The sequence below is a fragment of the Acanthochromis polyacanthus genome, chromosome 19 (assembly GCF_021347895.1).
Source record: "Acanthochromis polyacanthus isolate Apoly-LR-REF ecotype Palm Island chromosome 19, KAUST_Apoly_ChrSc, whole genome shotgun sequence".
NCBI classification, from domain to species: Eukaryota; Metazoa; Chordata; class Actinopteri; family Pomacentridae; genus Acanthochromis; species Acanthochromis polyacanthus.
The window spans coordinates 15,921,781-15,938,084 of NC_067131.1; the positions used below are offsets into that span (position 1 = coordinate 15,921,781).

The 16,304-nt window shown below is 39.8% G+C and overlaps 1 protein-coding gene and 1 long non-coding RNA gene across 2 annotated transcripts in view; one reads left to right on the plus strand and one right to left on the minus strand.

Moving 5' to 3' along the window:
• LOC127531180 (uncharacterized) overlaps positions 1–16,304 on the minus strand; it is a 50,095-nt gene that overhangs the window by 22,761 nt on the left and 11,030 nt on the right. The gene's annotated exons all lie outside the window — the stretch shown is intronic.
• The window catches only part of mpp2b (MAGUK p55 scaffold protein 2b), a 41,032-nt gene continuing 26,772 nt past the window's right edge, over positions 2,045–16,304 (plus strand). Inside the window, 1 exon segment of the mRNA XM_051939929.1 lies at positions 2,045–2,374. Coding sequence (XP_051795889.1) covers positions 2,284–2,374 — 91 coding nt within the window. The 5' untranslated portion in view covers positions 2,045–2,283.

Genomic DNA, 16,304 nt, shown 5'->3' on the forward strand with positions numbered 1-16,304 from the left:
AGAAAGAGATATCAGGAGAGAGAAGTGGGAGGAGAGACTGAACGGTTTGTGGTTTTTCCCGCACTCAGGACATGTATCTCATCTCCAGAGTTCTAATGTGACTTAATGAGCTGGCTAATGGAGCGCTAAAACTCCGGTCTTAGATCAGTTATGCCTCGAAGGATTTGCTGTTGCATCCTTTGCAGACCTCCACTCGTGCACACCAAAGCTGCACTACTACCTACTAGAACAAATTCACATGAGTGCACGCACAGACCTTCACATAGACACACATTTATCACATTAATTGAGTCTTTTATTAGAGACTGACAGCTGATTAAAAGTGACTGAAATAGAAGGATGAGGAAATCCTGTAATGATGATGTAATTGCCTTGAAAGCATTTTGCAATGATCATAGTTACTTTGGCATTTTTTTTAATCCAGTTTAGCTTTTTTGAAGTGCATGGATGCATATTTGAATTTGGTTGATTTTTAGATGTGATTTGCACTGTTCATGTATTCATTTATGTGCTCCACAGCACCACTTCTAATATATCTTACGCAGACTTTTAGGTACTCTTCAGTAGAGACCGACTGATACTAGATTTTTACCAATTTAGAGAATAAAAAGATCTGATATCAATATATTGACCAATATTGATTTTTATATATTTTAATATTCACAACAGATAATATTAAAACCGAAAAATGATAGGATCATTGTTTATTAACTTTCCATTTCACAAACTAGTTGACAGCTTGCCATGAAGACAGTTGGACTCCACACCAGCATGTGCTCAGCTGTGCTGCATTCTCTGCTACATGTGCTGCACACTGAGAGTATTGTAAACAATAGCTGCTCTGCTTGACAAATCCCAAGCATCTTCTTCTGCATTATGTTCTGTAAAAGAAAGCTTTTACTAGTTTATCTGTGATAGGCCAGTTTCAGTATATCAGTTGGGCTCTAATCAGTAAACTGGTTTATAAAACAGATCCCAGGACAGTAATTTGTGTCTATTTTTTCCTTAAGATAACAACAGCAGACATTACATCCTGTGCAAATGTTTCCATGGAATTGCTGGAATCCAGGTCAGATTTGGTTTTTTGTTGGCAGAGTGTCAAAGCTAATTTTCACATTGATATCAAAGATAATATTTTTTGACAACAGACAAATTATATTTTCTTGTTTCAGTGCCAAAAAAGGTGCCCACATGAAACTGTAAACTGGCGCATAGCCACGCTTCTGTGTATTTCCTCTTTAATCAGAGCTGAGGACAGAGATAAGAAGGGTTGAAAAGCCATGACCAGATCTCTGGGAAATTAGTCGTGGAGTATTTTTTAACGCAGAGCCAAATCAAGAACTCAAAGCCTTTTAGCATTTTATCGTGTGATAATAAAGTGCTGGAGTCAGCTGCCGGAAAGAAAGAGAAAAGCGGTTCCACGGAGAGTTAAAACGTGTGTGGAGTCTTCTTTGTAATGGGCTGTCAGTCAGTGTTGATTTGTACACTAGCCGAGGGCTGAGACTGGGTGACTGGCATTTTTAGCAACAGAGTAAATTGTTTCTCCGAACTAATTCACGTCTTTTTTCTAAATATAAAAGCTAGGGATATTTTTCGCTCAGACTCGGAGACGGGTTAGAGAAGGGTCAGTTTTGATTTGAAAACAGTACGACAGTTTCCAACTCCTGTCGCCGAAGCAGCTCAGATGTACATTTTCTGATGTTACGAGCCGAAAGCTCAAATATTAATTTCCTGCTAAGTGGCCTTCATTTGCTGTGTATCTGCAAAGCTGGCTGTGTTTGTATGTCAGTAGTACAGATCATTAACTAACACACAAGACATCGCCTCTTTGACCACACCCCTTTTCCTACAAGTCGGCCTTCTGCTGCTCTTTCCACCCGGTTGACCCCCACTGGGAAGCCTGGAAGAGAGAATATTCGTGCCTCCCTTTTGTCCTCCTCCCAGAGAAAGCATCATACTTCCCTCCCTCTTTCCTCTCCACTTCCCCCACCTCCCTTCTTCGCTCGTGCACCCAGCCCTCTCGCGTCTCCATTCATTCATGCGGAGGAGAAGCCGCTCAGCCAGGCATAGCTTATACACATTCACGTCAAGATCAGGTGGAGGGGGGACGAAAGGGCGAGGAGCTGCTTTGGCAGAAAGAGGAGGGAACCAGGGACTATAGGGAGAGAGAGAGAGAGAGAGAGAGAGGGAAAGAGAGAAGGGGGGAGCTCACTCAGACTGCCTCTGATACAGTACTGGGTGTGTTACTGTGAGTGTGTGCACTGTAGTGAGGTGTTGTTCACCATGGCTGGTAGCCTGTTTGGAAGGCTGTCCCTGGAGGAGGGGGACTCAGCCAACTCCCTGGAGGGCCTGGATATCAAGCTGGGGGGAGAAGGTAAGAACAAAGGTCCCTACCTGCTGGGTGTGTGAGGAATGTGGGATGAGTTTTCTGGCTGTGTTGCTGCTCGGAAAAGATGCTAGACAGAAAATAAAATCAAAAATCGAAGCAGTGTTATAACGAACCTTTGCGGAGGGCAGTATCCTTGCGCGCTCGTCGGCGTTTGAGGGCCAGTTGGTGCTTTAAATTCGCACTGCACCTGCTCCTGATGCGCTGCCCGAAACCTCCAGAGTGTGATGAAGATGAGCAGAGGCAGATTAGGACCCATGGCAGCATGTGATGTCCAGGAATCTGAGGCTGCAGACTACAAAGACAAGAGGGGAGATACTCACTCTGAGACATTATATTTAAAGAGAAAATGAACCAGCTTTTCTTTTATTTAACTTGCAAAGAGTAGTCTGATTGTCAAACAGAGAGCAGTAGAGAGAGAGGCAGGAGTTAGATGAGTAAAGAATGCAAATAAACATTTAAAAAAGTGATTACAAGAAAAGGATCCAGAGTGTATTTGTTGTACTAAATGTTAATTCCGGGATAATGTTTGCTCACACAGCATGGAGTGGGAAGTATATTCCATTCATAATTGATGGATCCCATTAATATTAGATGGAGTTGCATATCTCACAATAATATGTAGTGAGTGTGTGTCCATATATATTTATGTGCTGCTCTTCTCACATGAGTGCTTTGACCTATGCTTGAGTTTCCTAGTCCTATTAGTGTAAAAATACTAGCGGATGCCAGGTGAGAGGGTTGGGATTAAAACAACTATTTTATGGTGTCATGTTAAATTAGTCAAGGTTAGAAGTGTAATCGTCGTTGCCAAGTAGTGTCACACGTTATACTGCATTTGCAAGATATCGCCTGCTCCGTAATGTGGCTTGACAAGACGGCAGTGACAGCCGTAATGAATCATATTTTCTGTCAAAGCACTTGCATCCTGTCTATCAGTTCAGAATGCAGGCATGTACGTGTGTGTTAGAGAGAGAGGAGGATAAAGAGAGGCAGCAGAGACCTCCAGTGCATTGTACATTCATGGTGAGTAAGTACTGGGTCATTCATATGCAACAGTGTTCTGATCAGAGACAGCACGCTTGGAAGTGTCAGACTCACAACCTTCAAATAACTCCCAGACTCTCTCACTTCTCGCTGCTTCTCCACAAACACACTCGGCCGGCACAGACCTGCAAACCGCAGCCTCTCCTTCCCCCACGGACCCTCGTACTATCAGAGGAATATTCTGTGTGCCTGCTGGACTAATGAAGCGGTGTTCAAACACAGATGATGGATCATTGAGTACAGTGTGTTGGTAGGATTAGACTGTCAAAGATAATCACTGGGTTTCAGGAGAATGGGACAATTTAATTCTGTTCTAGCCGAGGGTGTTCGATAATGTGGTGACACTGGCAATTACTTCATACGTATCACACCCCGGTGATCTTGCTTTGCTCTTTCATTAGCTGCCGCGTGGAAAGCAGATGTGCAGTCAAAGTCGAAACGTTTGCCACCTCGCATCGAGTTCAGTCGATAAACTTGTTTGCTGTTAGTTTCTTCAAAAAAGTTTGTGTGAAATTATCTCCCATCAGGACTCTCTGCGGCCGTGGGGTGAGCTGTAATGGGAGCTGCCGTCCATTTGCAAAATGTCAACAAATATCACAAGCGTTGTCTCCAGTGGTGACCTTCATCCAGCTAATAAGGCGATTCTATCCGCATCCATATCACGCCAGTTGGGAACAAGCATCACCATGGTGATGTGGTGGCTTAAATGGCAGCTTTAAAGTCCCTCGTCTCGCTGATTGGTTGTCCAAGATTCAGAGAGATGAGGTCACGATAACTGTGTTTCCCCAGGAAGTGCTGCATTTAGTGGTGCATTCATACATACTGTTACAGTGGTTACAACACTTGCAATTTAGCAAAAAGCTGTGTCTTTAAACCCCCAGCAGTTTTTGTTCCTGTTGTATTTTTACTCACAGTGGACTCATTTCACTGCAAAATAAAGACGTGCACCTCAAAAGAAACAGCAAATCCATGGCTACATAAAGCTCTAGTTTTTTTTTTCTCTGCCATTTAACAAAGTTATAAAGTCAGAAATTATATTTTTTCTTGTACCCACAGTGGCTACCAATACCAGAAATATGCCTCTACATACTACAGATGTTACTACATGTATTTTTAATTTGTCTCCACACTTGTCTTCTATCTGCTCTGTTAGCACAGCCTGCAGTTCATTCTAAAAATCCCAGAATTTTTGTCACATGAGTGCTGGTTGCAGCCAAGTCACTGATTCCATCACGGTTGTGTTGAGGTAAACAAAATATTTTGTTATTTAGAGTATTTACCTACTCCAAACTTTGTATTTTAACAATTTTTAAAGAAAACATGTAGAATGCAGTGGTTTTGATAAACTGTCACAATTTCAGACTTGAATTTGGTTGACTTTTACAACAACACGTCACCGATAAGAAGTTAATTGATCATTAGAAAATCCAATTAAAAATCCATCAATTACTTGTGTTTCTACAGTTTTACAGCACTGATAAATTATGTAATTCTGGCAATTTTAGCAAGGTTTTAAACCTGCTGGTGGGGTTTGGACCTCAGAGAGCTAAAAGGATAATTTCCAATCAATTTTGCAGAAAGTGCTGTGGCACAAAATACTATTCATGAAAAATGGACATGAACTGAACATTTTTTTTAGTGTTTATGCAGCATTGAATTGTAATCACAGATTGGTAGGAATTAAGAAATATCTGTATCTTGTCAGATAAATGTCTTCTCGTAGCCAAAGTAGAAAATCATCCAGTGGGGATTCTGCTGGCGACAGATGATCACGTTCTGGCTGCTACATGGCCACTGGAGCTGATCTTGGCCACTGCAGACAATGTTTGTGATTCCACCAGATGTTCCACAGCTTGTTCCCTAGGCTTCACAAAGCACCTAGTCTATGACCAGCACAGTCATTTTTAAAATCACTCTTCATTGTAAATCACTTAGCAACATCACGAACAAGAAAAGCACTCAGGGAGCACCGTGCTCCACCAAGGCTGTTCAGTCCCCCATACGGCATCGTTAGAAATGCAGCATGTTTTTGTTTGTTTTGGAAATGCAACATTTGTTTATTAGTTATTGATGATCAGAAATCACTGCAACATAGAACGTGGCCATTTATTATAGATGCACCTACAAACAAAATAACGTTGCGCTGAGCACAGGCGTTTATTATGCATGTGTATTTTATGTACAGATACCGAATCGTGTGACCTAAATATGTAGCGGGCGATGGGAATTGATAGGATGTCCCGATAAGTCTGCAGCAGTGGATTTGTAGTAGGATCAGAGTCATGTGATCATCAACTGGCAGCTGGCGTAGTGTTCACTTGTTGTCATAGTTACAATGACGCTGTGCCGCTATCACACAGTGATACAGAAATCTTTCACAAATCTGTGGATCCAGACTATAAGCTGCATCACTGCCAAAATCTAATCACTTGGTCCTTATGTCATTTCTTACCTTCCCTGAAAATTTCATCCAAATTCATTAGTCCGTTTTTGAGTAATGTTGCTAACAGACCGACAAACAGACAGACAGACAAACAGACGGACAGACAAACAAATGCCGACCATCACATAACTCCACTGCATTCCTTGGTGGAGTAATAAAACAACTGCAAGTACTCACCTCCTGCTAGGACAAGGAGGAGATCTGTGTTTCATGACTGCACTTTACTAGCTTTGCAGACTACAGCACAACAATGAGCAAAACAGACATAAAGAAAACATTTAACTTAGTAGCCTAATTACCCGTGGTACAAGCACAACAATTGAGGAAAAATGACCACATCAGCTTCTGAAATGCTCCCATCGTGGCATTGGTGTGTTCCATTTTAATTAGGAAGTCATGATTTCCTGTGTTCCTAGTGATATATTTTTACTGGAAGCCTGTTGTGGTTGAATTTCCCACTTGGATAACCAGCAGGACCTTATCAACCAAGACCTCAACATCCAACAGTATTAGCTTTAGAAATAACAGTTTATTAGCACGTCTCTTAAATTTGTACCTTATTAAATCAGTCGTACACACAGAACATGCTGCTGTTGTGCTTATATAAAATAAAGTGTAATGCAGTGTTATCAGCTGGTGTTGACTAACCTGAACACTGTGGTTTTCCTGGAAATTCTTGTACTGGAACACATTCAAATGAGGTGTGACGTCCATCCAAGGTCTTTAGTATATTCTCTAGTGTGTACAATTTATTTTCAATTTTCTGGATTTGTAAAAGACCCCACACACCCAAGATTCACCTGTATGGCTGATGTTGACTATTTTGGATGATTAGATGTCCTCTGAGGACTGTGTGGGCAGAACACACTGCAGCTGACTCACTCTCCTGTTAGCCTTATTTCACATGTTATGGCGAGAAAATTACACATTAATCGTACTCATAGTGTGTGTACATCATATTGTTTCAGCCTTAATTACAAAAAAAAAACTGTCAGAAACTGTTCATCTCCGCCTCCGAGTTATAATTGCTCTCCAATCACTAATAATGTTTCCAATTTGCTGAAAAGAACTGGGTGTCAACAAACTTGACAGTTTCTACAGACATAGTGTGGCTGCAGCATATTTATATGAAAAGTCTGATGCTGTCTTGTATTTTTAAATTTAAATTTAATTTTTTGGCAATTTATTGTTATTGTCCTGTCTTGTTAAATAACAGATGTCTGTGAAAATCACAGAAAAAAATATATATCTACATGTTGACCGTAACAAAAACAGACAAAAACTGTACATTACAAATGTTATAAAAGTACACATGTACCATGTTACAATTTATGACTGCTTTGTTGTATTTAAATTAGCAAAAAATATTGTTACCTTAAAGATACTTCCATTATTGGAAAGAAAAAAAATGTGTGTAAAGGTTTAAAAATGACAAATATCTTTATAAGCTGTTATTTTTGTTAAAGTACAGATCACCTCTAGTAAAATCACAGAAGAAAGTACTAACTCACATATTAAATGTAAAATTAACAAACCAAAATAGTTCATAATGTCAAAAAGCAGTACTTTCAATAACATTTAAAAGAGTTATTTGATCTTTGAACTAATTTTACAGTCTTGGTTGCAGTATTCTGTAGTTTTTAAATATTCTTTTCCTACAGCTTTAATATAAAGATTTTCACTGTGGTTTTAAGGATTGTTCTCTTTACAGTATAGAGTAGGTCCACCTACGTTTAACTTGAGGAAACAGGAAAACACCTGTAGAACCTTAAAATTCCCAAAAATAATACTGGCTTAATTTCTTACATTTACAACAAGGAATTGAGGTCCGAAACTTGTAACTACAAGTTAATTTGCTTCTGCCTGAAACTGCATTTGTGCAAATGATAATTCAAATAACGCATTTTTCCCCCATCCATCCATCCATCCATCCATCCATCCATCCATCCATCCATCCATCCATCCATCCATCTATCCATCCATCCATCCATCCATTAGCTATAATTTCTTTATCCTGGAGGAAATATGAGGTGGTCTGGAGCCCATCTCAATCCACATAGGACAACCGTGCACGCTCACACACACACACACGTACAGCCAATTTAGAATTATCAACCGACCTACCAGGCATGTCTTTGGACTGTGGGGAAATATCTAATCCGGAACTCACAGCCTTGTTGCTGTGGTGTTACAGTGGTAAACACATCACCACATACATTTTTTTTTGCTGTCAATAATTATACTGACCAGATGAGGTCTATTTATCTGAAGACAAGCCTGTGCAAGTAGCACACACACACACACACACACACACAGATTGGCCACTCAAGTACGTTACACAATTGATGTGCCCACACATGCTTCACTTCAGCTTGTCATGATGAACCAGCTCGTCTTTTCATGGCGCTCCATCAGGGGGATGCTGACTTAATAATCCAGAGTTTAGCACTGTTACACCACAGCAGAGTTCTCATTTTATTTGGATTCGTTGCCTTCTGTACGCTCTGTGCTGTTGTCTGAAGTTTGTGGAGACTGATTACATTCTGCATGTGCCTCAAGTTGGGACGACTCATGAATCCCCCAGCATAAGGACAAATTAATCATATACTTCAGTCATAAATGATTCATCAGTTCTGGCACACACCACGGTGGATTATATTCCAATCCAATATCACTCTCCACCACTGTCTTAAACATTCATCTTTTGCTACCTGAGGGATTGATAGTAATTATATTTAGCCGGAGAGCCGGGAATACAATCAAGTCCAAGAGCAATCTAAAAGTATTTAATAATGTATGTTGATGCCTAAGAGTTTTCTATTGTGCGGAGGTGACTTTTGCATTTTGAAACGTTTCCAGGGTCATTCTCGACATGCTCTTTCTGTCATTTTAATAGAGTGACAGTGAAATAAGGCTGCAATAACTTTTAACAGTGTTTCCAGGAAACAGTGAGAATATCAATGAGTTTTTTTTAGGAGACGACGACTCAGAAGTCTGTCTGTGTTTTCCCAGGACAAAGCAAGTGTTATTACGGCACTGCAAAGTGAAACTAAACATTTGACGTCTCCAATGAAAGCAGCCTGACTAATCACCACCAGGTATTCACTGCAAATGACTTTCAGTGCCCTTTTAAAGTGGCTTTAGTGAGTTTTCCAGGCCGAAATTAAAGTTGTGTGAATGCTCTACAGTTGTCAAAAGTTAGGATTTGGGCTGTTCTATTTTCTTTCCTCCTTACAAAATAATAACACAACACTCTTGTTCTGTTTATTCAGTCATTGGGGCTTTTAGAGATCTGCTGTTTAATTTGGACTGGGATTTGTGGTACTTAAATGAAATTCAAAACAGTCCATTTGAGTTGGTTGGTGATATAATAGGAACTTTGTTCTTTTAAACAGAGTGTAACTCAAGACACAGATTAGGAGTTGCTGCACCCTCCCACATGAATAGAGCTACAAGATGAAAAATAACACTAATGATGAGTAAAGTGCATCTTTATAAAGTTGTATACACCCAATTGATTTACCATGTTCAGAGCACGAGGAAGAAATACACAGGAGTTATGAGTTATCAATTAAAGAGACCCTGTTATGCACACTTACAGGTTCATGATTCATTTTTGAGTCTAATAGAATACAGTAGTTTTACATGCCTTAATGTTAAAAAAAACCATTATTTTTCTCATACTATATGTTGCTGCAGCACTTTTTCCATCTGTCTGAAATGCTCCATTTTAGCTCCTGTCTTTTGAAGTCCTCCTTCCTGAAAAGCTCAGTCAGCCCTGGTTGGTCAGCTGACCCATCAAAAGAAAGGAAATGTTGGTTACATACCCTAACATTACATCTATAAGTATAGTATAGGAAACAGTTGTAGTGAGGAAAACAGTGCCTACAAAAAGTCTTCTCCCTTGGAAGGTTTCCCTTTTGTTGCATTTCAGCATTGAATCCTTGTCAACATCAGCTGGACATTTTGACATGAAAATATTACAAAAAAGACTATTTCTTGCCATGAGAACAGATTTCTATAGATGCATGTTTAAGTGCAATTCCAACATTGAGGCGGTGTAGATGTAGGTCTCCATCAGCTCTCCATATCTGGACACTGCAGTCTCTCCCTAAAGCTTGTTACCCCTTGAGAGGAGTCATAGGTGTCTTGGTGGCCTCCCTGACTAATCTCTTTCCCACATAGGTATTTAGTTTTTGAAGTAGGCCTTTTGAAAACAGATGTACAAATGTGCCATATTCCTTCCATTGGATGGATTTCAGTAAATTTAACTGTACTTCGAAGATATTTCATGACTTTATTCCCTAACTTGTGCTTTACAAAAACCACTTCACTGAGTTGCTTCAGTCAGTCAAGTGCATCCGATGAAACTGGTGACACGAATAAACGTCTTCATCCAGCATTGCAATTGAAAGTTCTTTGCCCTCCAGACCAGTGTCTTGTTCTAGCACCTTCCTTCATGTTGTTCTAGGCCTGCCAATCTCTTCTGACAGTATCAGGTTTCCATAACAGTACTCGACCAGCTGCTTCGTTGTGTTTCACCACATGTCCAGCCAGGGCTAGTCTAAGTTGCCTAATGATGGATGACAAGCATACATGTGGACAATATAGCGACTTGTTGGGGAGGTGCGATTTCCAGGAGATGTTTTGTACCTTCCTCCTGAGTTGCTTGGAGTGTTCTTTTGTCTTCATTATGTAGTTGTCACCAGGAATACTGATTCACTGGTGACTGAGCCTTCCTGATACAGGTGTCTTTATAGTACAGTCATTTGAGATACATTTACTGCAGTCAGATTATCTCTATTTTAAAAATTGTGTGATTTCTAGCACCAGTTGATTTCACCTGTGTTGACATATGAGTCACTTTATGGGGGTGAATATTTCTGTAACCACTTATTTTACATTTTGTATTTTGAATTAAATGTCAGTACTTTGTAAAAACCTGTTTTCACTTTGACATGAAAGAGTCTTGCTTGGTAAATTATTCTCCAAACAGCCAAATGAAGTTGACCATGAGTCAGTGTTTTTGTAGGCACTTGTAATACCAACTGCTGGAAAGCTGTTCTTAATTTGTTTGAAGCTAATCTAGCCACACATCAGACGTTATGCAGATTTGCCACACAGTGATGTAAATAAGTAACGGAAGAAAAACCTGCACTCCAGATGAGGCTTTTCAGGCAGATAAGGAGCAGTGTTTTCTGTATGAGAGAAAAACTCCCTTTAGTGTGGGCTTTTATCGCACAAATAACACACTAAAGGAAAGAGAGCAACCCTAAAAGCATAATGTGTGCTTTTTACCACTTGACTTGATAGAAAACGATCACAACACTCACTCACTTAAATACTTGCCCATTACCTGCTGCTAATAGCGCCTCTCTCACTCAGTGTTATGCTTCTGGGATGGAGCATTAACTCAATCTGCATTTTAAAGCCATTTGTTTATCTGTAGAAATTTCAACAGAGCAGACTGTTTGGATTGTTTTGAAAGTGGAAGCAGAGAGAGTCAGCTACACACTGTACTCCTCTGTGTTTAAACCCCCAAGAGGGTTCAACATGGAGGAACAACAACACAACTGTATCTCCCACATCCCTTTGCTCTGTGTTCCAGCCTCCCTCAGCTCCTCCTGTGCATCCTCTCCTCTGCGTCTCCCCAACCGCTGCTCCATAGCAACCGAACAACCTTCGCTAAGTGCTGGCTAAGAGGTTCATGTAGCCCGCTGTGCTCTAACCGCAAACAATAACAGCCCAGATTGTTTGGCTGCCTTCATGACATTGACTTTAATTGTAAGTCTCCTTGGAGGTGAACAGGCCCCTCAGATGAGACTTTAGCAGTCAAAAGCACCTTTAATTTGTTTTCCCGGTGATTACATGTCCTCTGCTGTCACCATGGCGAGGAAGCTGTTATTCCGGTAATCTTTGTCGAGAGGTGATGCGCAAAGTCACCGCACTGTGTTATTACAGTCAATTTTAGCCGGATGACACGTTGCTGACTAAGTTGTTTTTCACTTGAAGGTTTTGGGTTTTTTTTCCGGAAATGGCGTTAAAATTAAATAGACCGCCACCACATTTTTTAGTCTCTATATGTCACCTTTTGCGTGCACCGTCGTCGTCTCTTGGGAGCTTGCGATTATCTCCCCTGGCTGGGTTTCTCTTTCATGACTTTCCCCTTAAATCCAGTCGACCCACAGTAATGAAATACTGTAAAAACAAGATTTACTCAAGCACGCAGAGATTTTTACATTTTTACATTTCCCTTCAGGAGTAGATTCTGTCCAGCGCATGACATACATCTAGCCGCTTCTCCGCACCTGAGCCCCTTTCTTGCGCTCTTGGGCCTTCACCTGCTAAATGCAAGTTCTCTAATGATATCAAGTCACAGTGTGTGGTGTAGGCAATTTGGGTTCAGTCAAGTGAAAAATGACTTTCTTCTGAGTTCTCACCTGTAAAGGCTCAGAGGATGAAAGAACCCGAGTATATTATTATGCAAATGTCTACATGCAACTGTGGGACTGATATGAGTCATGAGCAGAAGAAAGATAAATACTGTTAGTCATGAAAAAAAAGCTGCAGTTTGCATCCTTGCTGTGCAGCTTTATGGGAAGTTTATGCAGGTTTATGCAAGGGAGGATTGCTTTGACAGCAGCGGTATACAAGATTAAATATTCGACCTGAATGTTAAGGAGGGAGTTGTTTTCGAAAAAAAGGTTGAAGTTTTACAAAGAAGGGAGTGTATGTTAGCCTGACATTCAAACCTCTTTTATGAACTTTTGACCTACACGGACAATCTGAGCTGTGATACATGCGAAGGAAAATTAAGGGGACAACCCTTATTATCCTATTGATGTATACTTGTACAAGGAAGAAAAGCAGTGAGACCCAAGAAGGAGGACAAGTTGGATTTTTAATCATCTCTATGAATAATAGATGGGCCCCAGTCATACCCAGCACTGAAATGGGTATTATTCTCCAGTCCTTTTCGCACCTTCTCATGGTTTCTCTGTGACACCCAAGCAATGACAGTATCACAAAATGTCCAAGTCAAAACCATTTCTTCAACATTTTTATCAGGACTGTGAGGTCGGACTGAAAGAAGAAGAAGAAGATGATTCCTGACATGAGTAAATGTATAAAGACAGCCTAAGCACGTGGGAGAAAGTTAAATAAGAATCTGGAGCAGCACAGGAAAAAAGTGGAAATTAAAAAGAGCAACCTCCACACGCACGTCTAGGTAGAGCAGAGACGAGCTAGCGTTGGGGAAAAATGCCAGTGTGGCTGTAACAATGGCGTACAGTTGCGGTGATTAAAGAGAATTATGCAGGACCTGTTAACCAAGCCTGCTGGTCCCATATTCTCTGCCAGGCACAAATCTGGCAACTGTCCTGCTGGAGCAGAGCTGGTGTTAGAGGGAAAGCAAGACTTCACTGCGGAAGACTCGCATAATTATTTATTTAATTTACTTATCAAATTATTGGGAAAGACGGCGGATGGGCTGCATAATCATCGAGGTCGTCTCCCTCTGGCTTCCTGCCTTTATGGCTTTTTTTTTTCCACCAGAGCAATAGCAAAGTTGTGCACCCCGTCTTTATGACTCTTAGTGCATTGACATACAATAAATGTGCACCTCCCAAGACATCACAGAAGGAGGCCAGAGATGGTTCTTGAAATATCTGCAAACTTATTAATTTATTTGACAAAAAATCTCCAACTGGTCAGTACAGAACAGTGGGAACAGGAATCATTTGGCAGCATTTTCACAGACCTGAACAGGAACACACACCTTGTGATGCAGATGTGCTGATGAAACGGTCCATTTCATTTAAATGTGCAGCATCAATGGGAACACTCTTATCAGCTTCTCTTCTCCAGTCAGTCTCTCTCTCTCTCTCTCTCTCTCTCTCTGTCTGTGTTCTCACTGCTGCCTGTAGAAGGTAGATATGAAATTTCAGGGCAGATAACGACAACATAATTATCTGTTTGCTGTGACTAATACTGATCCGATAACAGAAAGAAAACATGATTAGTGTAACCTTGTTTGGTTTTCTGTATGTAATTAATGACCAGACTTTACCTCCTTATTGACAAGCATGTGACACATTAACCCTCTGAACTCCAAGTAGTTTCTGGGCTTTTTTTTTTTTTTGCATCTGTCATATTTTTGCTGACTGTTGGCTCATTTTTCGCTGCAGTATAAAGTCCTGCATTTGTGTGGAAACAGCCCAACTATGCCCGCTATAAGTAGAGAGAACTGTGAAATGTCTTCTGTGCTGTATGACAAAGTTACAATATCAAAAAGAAAATCAAAAGATGAAGTTTTTTTTAAGAAATTATTTTACAAAAATGGAAAAACAAAATTCAGTCAATCTGCAAGACATTTTTTCAAGTTCCCACAGGTGTTACCATCACTGGAACAATTGTTGACTCTGCATACTCTACATAGATTTTTTATTTTTTTGGTATATTTTGATGTGTTTCCATACTTCACTGCTACGTTCAGTGTAAACACTGCCTACAGTCCAGCCTAGTTTATCCGAAAGTCTCTCAATTTTTCGTCACTAATGGTACTTCATGGTCAAAGGAGTGTACCATTTTTTTTGTTCCTTTTACAGAGTTTTGTTTCTTCACAGTGTTTTTAAAATTATTGTAATAATTTTGAATATGACTTGAAGAATACAATGATTTTCATAATGTATCGCTTTTTTTTTTTACCTTAGGCTATGTTAATATTTCCACTGGAACAGCACATCACTCGTATGAGCATTGAAAATCCAATGATACCTTCTGTTTTTAGGATTTGTCGCCATGATAATATATGTTATCTTGGCAGTTTATTGAAAGTTAAAAGGCATTTTGAACCCGCCAACTGGTTTTAGGGTTAAAGGTTGAAGGAAACAGAACAATAAGTGACTTAGTAAGATGTTGGGCCACTACATGACACCAGAACAGCTTCAATGCATCTTGGCATTGATTTTGTAAGTCAAACTAACACTATTCTTGCAAAAGACCTTCCCTTATATCGTGTTTTGGTGATGATGTTGGAGAACACTGTCTAAGTCTCCTATAGGTGATCAGGTTGAGTTGAGTTCTGTGAAGGACATAATGCATGATTTATACTGTATAATCATAATCAAACCATTCAGTGCCCTGTAGATGATGTCATCCTGAAGAGTCCATTTCTGTCAGAAATGTTTCATCAGACGATACAGGTGATCACTCAGAACAACTTTGTATTAAATTGCGCAAACTCTTAACTGGACGTAAACTACACCAGCAAAATGCCCCCCGCAGCACAAAAGAACCCCCAGAAGGGGTTTTCATTTCATTTCTGACTTGCTACATAAGCTAATAAAGCCATTAGAGTAACTTTACATACTGTTGAAATAATAGCTGGTTCCCTAAAGCCCTTGACTTAATAAACTGGCTAACAGCCCAGTGGCATCATTTGTTTTCTCTCCTCTGTCAACCTCCCTGTTCTGCTGACACAAACAGACACTGTGCTCTTGATGTGCCGTTGGTTAAGTGCAGCTTTAATATCAAAGTCTACAACAAGCTAGATCATTTTAAATTATATGATTAATTAGGCTGAACTGTTGCATACAATTAGTGTTCATTCATTGTCGGTGCATAGCAATTAGCTGAAATTCCATCATTTGAATAATTACAATAATTACATTTTCTTGATAATACATCAGCCTCCGATATATTGAGTGTCCCTGCTTGAGTTTGGTGATCAAAAGGATCATTCTCAGGGGATTAGAGAACATTTTCTGTTGGAGTTAGAGTTTCTTTGAGTCGATAAAGTAATTTTGTTGTTTATTGACAATAGAGCAGCTTCAGGCTGCACATCAATGAAACTGCTGAATAAAATCATGGTCCTTTGGGTTAGAGGATAAAAAAAAAAAAAAAAACAAGTGAAGTCTTCCAGTAAATGGTATTCTTCAGATCACTGAGAACTTTGCTTATTGTTTCATGTTGCTTTATTGTTTTTTATAGTGGCAGTGAAAAGAGACAGAAAATGTGGGGAAAAGAGCAATGGAATGACAAACAGTAAATAGTCTCCAGCTGGGAAACAAACCAGGAACTCAGTGCTTCAACCACTTATCCGCATAATATGTGAACCACTTCAGCTAAAAATCAGCTTACTTGGAACAAGGACAAAATGCATTTCATACTGGAACATACATTATTGGAACATGGTCTGAGTATCATCAATTTACAGTGGAAAAAAACTCCATCATAAATCAAGGCTTTGTTTAAAACCAGGAACAGGAAAACCATTTCAGCTGTCAGAATCAAAAAGTGAAAAACCAATTAAACATAGTCCATTTGTTCTTTTACAATTCCTTATGTATATTTTTCATTTGAAAATCCAAAATTGAAGTTATGCTGTTGTTTTTTATGCTCTATTTGTTTTTTGTTTCCAAATTAAAA